We start from the raw sequence: 10822 nt of genomic DNA, 5'->3' as shown, positions 1-10822 counted from the left end.
GGGGAGGAGATTTTAATCACTCCTGTCGCTTTAAGGACACTTATCAAAGCCTTATTATGCGAATAGAAAAATATTACGAGCCACTGAGCAACTGAGCGACTATAAGAGTCGTACAGGAGTGGATTTGCTTTTATTTATTTATTTTTTTTTTTTTTTTTTGTCTTTAAGGAAACTCAACATTCTCCAAACTGGAATAGACCGCTTTCATCGTGGAGTTTGATTACGCACTGGATGTCTTATTCGGACGGTTCGGGTCATTTAGGGAATATTGCGCATAAGTAGCTCTCAGACTTCCTCCAGCTCCCCCCCTGAAAGCGCGCAGAGGAATACGGCTTAAAAAACTCATCCGACAGCCGCGATCGATACGTGCTTGTTCGCCAGGCGGGTTTTCGGTTGTCGGACGGATAGTATCCCGAGTCTTTTTTTTTTTGATTTGACAGCCTTGGATCATGGATCGGGGTGGTGGAAAACAACAACGGGCAGCGACATGATTTCTCTGCGCCGTCTGCGATATGCAGCGAGCTGGAAGGCTTTAACTGCCGCTTCTTATTATTCCGATGCAACAAAAAGTTACAAAGCGGGCGTAATGCGTGGATTTTAACTGTTCGGCCGTTTTGCACCTGCTTTAACGGAGACCGCGTCGACAGAGTGCAGATTCGTGACAGAATAACGTTGTGGATCCGCGTCGGAGGTTTTTTTTTTTTTTTTTTTTTTTTTTCTTTCTCGCTCTCTGTCTCTCTCGCCTGTGTGGGATACTTGAACATTTGCTTATCGTAATGGAGATTGGGGAGGTTTATACTCAAGGTCATTGAGTGTTGGAAGGCTCTATTTGTTATTTGCACGCACACGCAGCGCTATCTTGGCGTTCTAGCGCAGCCGACGATCCCCGGTCCGCTGTGTGTTATTTGTTATTACGCGGTGCAGGAGGCGCTCCGGCGGACTGTGGAGTTTATATTTATATTTTTTTTCTTTTTCCGACACCGCAAGCTTCCTCTCCCCCCTCTCCCCCCTCCACTCTCTCTCTCTCCCTCTCCCCCCCTCTCTCTCTCCGACAACATGGATGGGAAATTGAAGCAGGGTCGCAGATGCCGGTCCAAGCGGGAGAGGGTGCGGAGGTTGCGGGAGGCAGGGAGCAGAGACGCCCGCAGCCCCGACCCCAACTCCTCCTGCTCCGACAGGGAGGGACGCCACAGTCCGGGGAGGGACGCCGCCTCCCTGGCCGGTAAAAAGGCGCCGCACCCCGCAGCCGCCGCCAGAGCCCCGCGTCCGCCCCGGCGGAAGAGACGGGAGTCCAGCTCGCAGGAGGAGGATATCATTGATGGATTTGCTATCGCCAGCTTCATCAGCCTGGACCGTCTGGAGGTAAGGAGGAGCTGGATTGTTATTACCTGTCTGCCTCCCTGTCAAAGCCCCCCCCCCACTCCCACTCCAAACACTGAGTGATTCCCATTTGATTCACTTGAGATGAGGATGTGATGTTGTGTGTGGATCAGGGGGTGTCACAGGTTCAGCCCCCCCCCACATCAAGGTGTCCCTGGTGTTGGCACAGTTTGGAGCATCAGATCTGTTTGTCATGACTGTGTGTTTGTGTCACCTCTGAATATTACAAGTTTCTTGGATGAGGAGTTAATCATTGGCAGCATATGGTTTGTTGAGGTAAATAAACAGGTGCTGCTGTGTCACTCCTGCTTGTGTTGCTTTCCTACGAGTGAATCTGCTCTTTTGATAAACTGCCTCTTGCACCACTCATCTGCTACAGGCTGATACACCACGTGCTGATAACTCTGTTCCCGTCCTTCACTGTGGTGCTGTGTCAGATGTCAGAGGTATGATTTCAGGGAGAAAGGAGCTCCTCTTGTGACATCCTCCATTATTTATCCCCCCTCCTTTATCTCATTACTTTCCAAATGACAAATAAAACATTGCTCCCTGTGGGATGTTTTGGCAGACTGACAAGGCTTGTTTTTCTTTTTTTTTTTTTTCCATTCTGGGAAAGGTAGCAGCACTACAGAAATCTGAATCACCACCTTTCGATAAACACAACTAAATGTATTACACATCCACCGAGGTCTGTGTGTTTTAAGATGATGACCTCATTTGAAAGCGCCACATTTCAATCTCAACCTCCCATGTAGGCTTAACAGTGGTAGTAATCAGTCATGATTGACTCTCGCCCTCCTACATTGTGCTTAGTCAGTATGATGGTGGAATGCAGATTTTGCGGCGTGAAATCTCAACCAGTTGTCCGCCCTCACTTTGCAGCTGATAATCAATTCTCAACCTCTCATCCGTTAACAAGTTTAACCCGTCCGGGTCATCGGTAATTATATCGCTGTTCAATTTAGCTCGGCCCTTCGTGGTGCTCGGGGTGGGTGTGAAAGCAGATTGGAGAGGGATGAGGGTGTGAAGAGATCCCAAGGAGATGTATTGTTATGCTTTAGTTAACATGAGAAGGATGGCAGACTAAATACAACTGGATTACAACTTCATAATATCCCATAACGATGAGAAAACTGCTGAGAGATTGAAGTAGCACATATTCCAGTTGCACATGCGGATATGTGAATGAATGTGTAGTAAAGATGTAACACCTGTATATGTAGCGCGTATAAATAGACTTACACAGCACTATAAGCTCACCTGAGGGCTGCATTAAGTCTTCAAGGATGGCTGCTCTCCTCTACATACATGCATATAAATTTTCATGCATGCAAAAACTAAATGGTTTAAACAGAGATGCAATTAAAAGAAAAAAAAATCCTACACTGATAGCACAAAAGACTTCACTAACACCACAAAACAGGATGAATCCCATTTCATCCCACTGTTACTACCAGCAACAGTGGCGCCTTTCTCTGAGATAAACTTCTTACACGTTACCAAATGCGCATAAAACGCGTGTGTCCGCGCTCATTCTTCTCGATTTCCATGAGCGCAGCGCCCTGTGATGTTGTATTTGTGAGCATTTCTTGCCCTTTTGTGCTGCACGGCCGTCACTCCTGACAGCTGCTGACTGTGGAAGACTTTGAAGATGTCGTAGCAGCAAAGTGCTTCTTAGTGGCCTCCTCTGCCGGCAACGCTGGTGTCTCCGCTGGCTGTCAAACGCAGTGTCCTTCCTCTTAATGGCTTCTAGGAAAAATTCTCTCGCGTGTGTTGAGACGCAGGTCATTGGAGTTCACAAAGTTGTGTCCCCTTTTTTGTTGCAGTGCTGTTTCTTAGGGTGCTTTATCATAATAAAAACATGGTGATGCTTTGTGCTGGAAAGAGAAGTGAAGCCAGATAATTACCCATTTCATTGTTTTATTTAATAGCAATAATAGTTTTCTTACTCAAGTGCTAAATCCATGTTGAGTGAACACAGAAAAAAAACAGTGTGCTCTCCGTAGAAGCTTATGTTTCAAGGCTAAGCAAATGAGGCATGATATGGCTCTATGTGAAATGATACTCACATGCCAGCTACTTGTTGGTAATTGGTCTGATTTGCATGCAAATGGACTGCGCTTATTAAATGATGTTGGTGGATCTGGTACAATTACAAGAGCGGATGTGCACGGAGAGGCTTTTTTTTTTTTTTTTGTTATGCTTTGCTCCTTGATTCCTGTGCTGAATGAAATAAGCGTGTTGACTTTATAGTAATTTCATGTGCTGTTTGCAGTAAGTGACAACCATAATCACTTTTGTTTACAGTTAATAAGCCGCCTCAGCGTGAGTGAATTGGCTCGTTTGAATTCGCGCTGGAAAGCATCACATCATCAGTCATGACTCATGCTTTCACCTACCTACTGAGTGGAGCTGGTGACCTACGCTACCTGCACTAATTACTCATCAATTATGAGGGGGGGGGGCACAGCAGCAGGGGAATGGCTCTGACCTATTGCGTCACGCCCCGATAAGCCAGAGCACCCTCAGCGGAGCAATCCCGTGGTCCTCTTGACCTCTTTCAAGTGACTGATGGCGTGAATGGTTGTGTTTATGTCAGGACGTACAGTCAGGCTACTGTCTCATTAGCATTCCGCCAACGCTAACATCCCATCCGTCCTCAGTTCAACGAGCCCATATGGCCGAACTGTAATATTTACTCTCATTTAATCATATTCCTTTTAATCTCTCTGTAATCCTTTTTTCGCTTCTCTAAAGTCACTTCAGGATGAGCGTGTTTCATAAAATCCATGTCACCTTTGGGTTACTATCACTTGATTGTCCTATTTTAGTCTGCGCTGCTACTGTCTGTTCATAAGAGCCCAAGGTTATGTGTTTCTCCCACAGCACTTTGGCTTTAAACACACTGGGCTGCTTGGTGTTGTTGATATTCCAGCTCTCGCGCTGATAGGATCAAGCTCCCTTGATGAAGGCTTAGGCTGTACGGTGGTCTCGCCCGCTCCCCGTAACCCGTTTCATTACAGCCAAAAGCAATTTGCAGCCACAGCCGCATTTGATTACGGCATGTTTATTTGCTTTGAATCCCCTCGTTTCTCATAGGAAAGCCGCTTACTTACCTGTGCAAATCGACTGTACAAACACGGCCGTGCTGTTTTGTCACGGGCACCTTATCGTGATTAGAAAAATGTTAGGGATGATTCAGTGATGATTCAAGCACAGTCAATCTGCTACTGTGGGCTTTTTTTTTTCTTCAAGGAGGAAAGGGAAACCTAGTATGTCCAGTTTGTGTGTGTGTGTTTTTTTTTTCCCTTTTCTGGTGTGAAGAATTAAACCGTTATGCACGAGCTGGGGAAAATGTTTTGCCATTCTCTCAGAGATGACGCTTTCAGAATGACTGTAGAACAGACTAGAGAGAATAAATTACACCACGTCTTGGAGTGATTCACATTTGGGAATTCTTTCAATTGCTGGAAGGCCAATTTCCTGGAGATAGAAGGTTTTCACCTGACAACAGCGCTATAAAACAATTACCCGCTGTGGCTTAAACCCTCCAGAAGTCTCCCTGTGGGTATCGAACAAGTGAGCAGATAATAAAATGACACAATTATCCATCTGTCACAGTATTAATAAGATGTTTGATTTGCTCCATTTGCTCTGTGAGTGACGTCGGAGTGGCAAATCCCCTCTCGTTAATCCACAATCCTTCTGTTCATCTGCTTTAACATGAATTTACAGATTTGTTTGGGTTTTTCGTTCCACAGCATGAGTTTCTAAATTCACCCTAATGGGGATTTAGTTGATTTAGTGATATTACAACAGTGTCAAGGGCGGGAGGCCGAGAGGTCGGGGATTCTGGCAAAACGAAATGGGTTCGTGTATCAAAGTTCTTGATGGGATCTACAGTCTTGTCTTTTTTTTATTTGTCCAGGGGGCTTGCTCTTTTTTCTTTTTCCTGCACGGCTCCGGTTCCTACAGCTTTACACAGTAATTATCCTTTGCTGTTGGCCACTGAGCAGCTCTAAGAGTGCAATATGGGGAAATTAAGTCCCTCGCCCTGGGGGAGCTTGACAGTAGTTGTTAGGGAAGCTGCGAGTTTTGCTGCTTCACTTTCTCCGTCTGCATTTTGGCAGCTGGTGTGTGGATCCAAGCCAGCAACATTCCGGTTACAAGTACGTGTCGTTATATTTCATCAAGTGCTGCGATGAAGGCGTCAAACAAAGCAGCAGTGAGAAGGATTTTCCGCTAAACATCTACACTTGGGTGTCTCATTGTTAGCACTCGTACAGCAGCACATTAGTGGAACTCATTAGTGAGGTTAACACTTCAAATCTGAACATTACAAAAATAGTGACTGTACGTGCCGTTGTGGTTCGCACAGACGTGCTGACACCTTCTCAGGTGGGCCTAAGGCGATGCTTCCGTGAGACTGATGGGCTTCACAAGACTTTTAAAAGCTAAAAGAAACATCTTTTCCTCGTGGTCAGCTGAGTGTTTCTGCTCTGCTGACTGCCACTCGAGTAACACAGCGCAAACTGATACTGACACTCGAAGCCACAGCAGTCTCTGCTGTAGTAAGACGTCTCGCTTCCATGGTGAGGCAGCAGATTTGTTGCAGGGGTTGCAGCAATCTTGCTTCGTGTTTTCACTTTCCCCCGACGGTGATAGCGCTGTGCATCATATGCCGGCGCTGACAAACAACTCCGGCTTTAATTAACAAGGCAGCCCCCCCGAGGCTCCGCTGCTCATTGGCTGACGCGTCCCACGGAGAGAGTGTTCTTAATGCCCGTGGGACGTCCCCTGGCCCTGGCTCCGTCTTAACTGTCGCACACTGTAGGCGACAGTACGGCTGATAAATGCACGGTCACATTCACAGTCCTCACACACACACAAACATAGGATTGAACCTCCACAGTGCATCTGTCCAAGCCATCGACCAGTGACCTAAATATATCCACCCAAGGAAGGTTCTAGTGTGTGGTGGGAGAGTGATGATGTGGATGTGGAAACATGGCAATCACTTTCCTCTGTTACTGCTGGACTGCACTTTTATTCAGTTATAAAAGATTTATGTGACACGAAAGAAAAGGCAACAGGAGAAAAAACACTCTTTAACAATAAAACAAAGTTTGACAACACAACTGCACATATTGTATGCGGAAAGTGAAAATCTTCCCCATTTACAGTCAGTCGTCTATGTAACGCCAGTAGAAAGTATTGTCCAAGGTTTTCAGTTTGCCTTCTTTAAGAAAACCAGAAAATCTTTTTTTGTTGAGATGCTGTAACCGACAAATTTTTGCCATTTATGTAAAAAAAACTTAAGTATTAATCCATTAATGATTTCAGCTCTGTAGATGTTGATATATAAATGGTGTTCTTCCTGCTGTGTAAAGAGGATCAGCTTAAACTTTTGGAAGCTATTGTGGATTTGATACTTACAATATTTTTTCAGTCTTTTGCTTTGAGGAATATGAACTTGTTTTTCTTGCAAACCCCTTATTTAAATTTGACGAAAGAAATCAAACTTCTTAAATGTTGAATCACTTTTGCTAGATTTGAGGAATGACATCAGTAAGCAAATGAAAACTCAATTTAATAAGTTGTCGATTTAATTGGCATGAATTCCTATAAACAGCAGAGCTTTGTGCATGGCGATTGTTTTAGGGAACCATATGTAGAACTTTGGCACCGAAAGAACGTAGCAGCAGAGATTGAAATTACAGGCTGATAGACAAAACAGCTACGCAGGTTTACAGGTGGCCTGTGGAGCTTCAGACCACTGGTATTGCTGTAGGGTGATATTATTACGAGTGAACCCTTGCTCTGTTTAAATCAAACACCCACACGAGGATGTACATCCATCCTCTGCAGGCAATGCAGTGTACATTTCTGCTGCCAGTTACTCTGAGCAACAGTTGGTTGATTACAACGCAGTGCAGCAATTTGGCTGTAAAGGCACAAAAAGATGAGCAAACTAGCAAATATAGATGTTAAAATAGATATTGAGTTAAAAGAATCTGCTGACTTCGAGGACGCATGCAGTGTATTTTAGTGAGAAACACTGGATTTATCTTTTGTTGGTGAAATTGAGATTTAATTCAAATAGCATTTGATTTAACAATTTGTTTAGAAGAGTTCAAGTCTGAGCACATTTGATGCCAGCGTTTAGTACTTGACAGTTTTTGTGAGAAATAAAGGATCTCTGTGATGATCCGATAATGCTGATCTGTATGTGCATTCTCTTAATTTCTAAGAGCAGAGAAGCAGACGGATTATTGCCTGCTTTCCCTGAAGAGCTCTTTTTTGAAGCACTGTCAGTTTTTGAGGTATCACTCCACAATCCAAATGTAGCGGCACTAGGAAACGTCAGAATAAGTGCCTCTTTGTTTTCAGGTGGTGTGGCTGGTGAGGAATGGCTGAAGCACGGAGACGGTGCAACGTAGCTGACACATTTTAAGTGGCACATAAAAGCACGTGGGTAGCTTGTTGTAGGCATATATATCCATTTCCTGCCTGTCGTCCTGAGCCGTCTTCCATCTTCCTGTCTTAGTGTTTTCATTGCAGTGAATGACAGGATGTAATTATGCTGTGATTAAGATGCTGTCTCCGAGCCTGCGATGGATTAGGAGCTGCACTGTTAGAAGGTTTCCCCGGTAATTATCCGCTGCTGATTTGTCCCCCCACCACCCACCCTCCCCTCTTTTTCTTTTTGCCTTTCCCAACCCTTCTCCAGTTCCTCGACTGCTTGATTAATGTGTGTTATTAAACAATGTTAACAAAAGACATTTCATTTGAGCAGTTTGAGAAAAAGAAATTATTTGGAGATAACTTCATAGTAATCATATTTGTCATTCAGCTGAGGTATTTTCCAGCCCTGTGATTGTGGTTAATATATAATGGCGTACTTGGCCGCCGACGCTCTGAATGAATGACTAGCAGACGAGGGCTGTGAAGGATTTACAATAAAAATAATGAAACCTAAATAGAGAGGGCACTCTTTAAGTGGCTCATTAAGTAATGGCTGTTTTCCTTTTCAGCCGTGTCCTTCGCTGACAGAGAGCAAAGAGAGAGCTCTGAAAGCCTGGCTTGCTTCAGCCTTCACATCACTTGAATCCCTTTTCAACATTTTGTTTGCGTGTGAGTGCAGGTCATTTTTTCCAGCCTTGGAGACTCAGTCAGCACAAAGGTCTGTTGACTGGTCTTACTGAGTCCGGTGCGTGTGGGGGGAAGTATTAAATGAGATTTCAGGAATGCTCTTCTGCAAACCAAGGTGTGCTCACTTCCTTAAATAAAGAAAAAAATACCTGCAGTCTTTTGTGTGTAGCTAGCAGACTACTGATCATGGTGTCAGAAACACAGATTCAGACTTCCAGGGTTTCATATGTACCAACCTAAAGAACCAATCCTGTTAACTTGCAGGGTTGAGCTTTCTGTATCTTTCTTCTTCAGATCAGTTTCCAGTTTGAACATGTCTGCCTGAATGACTCCAATATTACAACTTGTAGCGTGGAGTAGTTTTACAGTGTTTGAGCAAAGTTGTAGGTGAGCTGGTGTGCTGAGCTGCAAGAAGCAGTAGAGAAGTTGGTAAAGAAAGAGGTGGAAGCTTCCAAAGAATGCGAGTACTTCATACCGTCACAGAAAAAAACATGGTTTGTAAACTGTGCAGAGCTTCAATCGCAAACCACAGCAGCACAGCACAACGTACCTGAGAAAAAGAAAACACATGAGGGCTATTTGGCACAACAGCACTTTACTGTTTACATCCGTATCCTTCTCTCCTACTCTCTGTGCTCACATGTGCTGTATTTTAATACAGCCGAATTCCAAAGACAGATTTTTCTGTTTCTGGAGTCAGAAAACAGACTGAAAATTGTGAGACTGAAATGCAGCTCATTAAGACATCATGTTAATCAAACATCTGCTCTGCACTGCTAAAATCCTGATATTTTTACTGTGTTGCCCGACAAACTCAACATACGCATAAGTTAAAGACAGCAGCATATCTATCCATTTGCGTCTGTAATTTAAGTTTAAGAGGGTTTATTTAGTGCGATTCAAAATCAGTTCTATATCTATTATATGTCTGATTCCTTTCATTATGTGTTTCTATTCATAACACTCATGGTGAGTAGTATTTCTATTGTACTGGATGAAGCACTGACCCTTATTAAAGTACTAATGGGCCTATTTGATCCCTCCTAGACAATTCTTGCTCAAACACTTGACACCTCTGTTGTTGTTAACATGCTTTGAGTTATGCAGTCATCTTTGTACATTTTATTGCCAGGTACAACAAAATCTAATACTTTCAGAATAGAACAGTATGTGAAAGCCTCAAATTACAACACTACCACATGTTTAAAGTCTTTAAGTACAGTATTTAACTACGTTCAAGCTCCCAGTTAGATAATGCAATTTAAGGCTTTTATAGGCCCATGGAGGATTCTGCTACATGTTAATGCTGGCGCAAATCTCAAGTCATCGAAAACAGTGTTTGGATTACAAATCAGCCTCCAGTCCATGTGGTCATGTTTTTAAGGAGGGCCTCGCTTTCAAAGGCATGACTCACACAGTCGTGACATTGTGCAGAGTCTTTGCATGTTTTCTTAATAGATCGCTCTTGGTGTGAAAGCAATTAGCGTTAACGGTTGTCGACATTCTCCTCTGTTACCAGCACTCACTACCAACACCAGCTCTGAGGGGAATAGTCTTTATAGGCCAAGTGATGCTGACAATAATTGCTCAGCAATCCTCTCCCCTTCTGAAATAAGATACAGCAATACGTCAGGCTGCAATTTATTACATTGTTTGTTTGTATGTTGATTGTATTTGCAGCATTTAGTCTTTTCTATGTGTCTGTGTGTTTTCTGTGTGGGTGCAGGCGAATCCAAATAAGGACTGTTGCTTCAGTGTTTTGTGTGATAGCTTTGGCAGCCGTATAACAAGCCGTGGCCAAGATAATAGAGCTTAGATAAGAGGTTGGTTATGTAATGTGGAATTTCTCTCTATCCCATTGCCACTTCAGCTCCATTCACTGTCTGGATGACATTTGCCTGACAACTCTGGGCTGAGCTGCCACACTCAGTTTTCCTGTCGAATTGAAGCACCTTGTCGCTCATCCACACTTTGCTCATGGAGCCTGAATCACTGTTTGGCAGGTGGAGTCTATGAGGAGGAGTTTGTCATTGCTGACATACTGTAAGTGAAGGGAGACTAGGTTCACACACACACACATATCCTTGTAACTGAATTGATTCCCCTTAAAATGCAGTTCTGTTTAGATGTTAGAGTGGAAAAAGGGATTTTGGTTCATTGTTTTATTCCAGCTTTTCAAAAACAATGAGTTATGTGCATTTATTAAATAGTTGCTTTCATTAAATCTCTTGTGCTATTTATATTTAGGGACAGGTTCTGATTTTGTCAAGTCCATAAATGCATATTACTT

General features: G+C 43.6%; 1 protein-coding gene across 2 annotated transcripts in view; it reads left to right on the top strand.

Moving 5' to 3' along the window:
* Positions 1 to 214: 214 nt before the first annotated feature.
* Positions 215 to 10822, top strand: part of fbrsl1 (fibrosin-like 1) — a 311753-nt gene continuing 301145 nt past the window's right edge. For both annotated transcript variants that reach the window (XM_008282164.1, XM_008282163.1), the window contains exon 1: positions 215 to 1362. In XM_008282164.1, coding sequence (XP_008280386.1) covers positions 1057 to 1362 — 306 coding nt within the window. In that variant the 5' untranslated portion in view covers positions 215 to 1056. The remainder of the gene's footprint in view (positions 1363 to 10822) is intronic.

The sequence above is a fragment of the Stegastes partitus genome, unplaced genomic scaffold (genome assembly GCF_000690725.1).
Source record: "Stegastes partitus isolate 25-593 unplaced genomic scaffold, Stegastes_partitus-1.0.2 Scaffold261, whole genome shotgun sequence".
NCBI lineage: Eukaryota > Metazoa > Chordata > Actinopteri > Pomacentridae > Stegastes > Stegastes partitus.
This window is presented reverse-complemented; position numbering and strand designations above follow the sequence as displayed.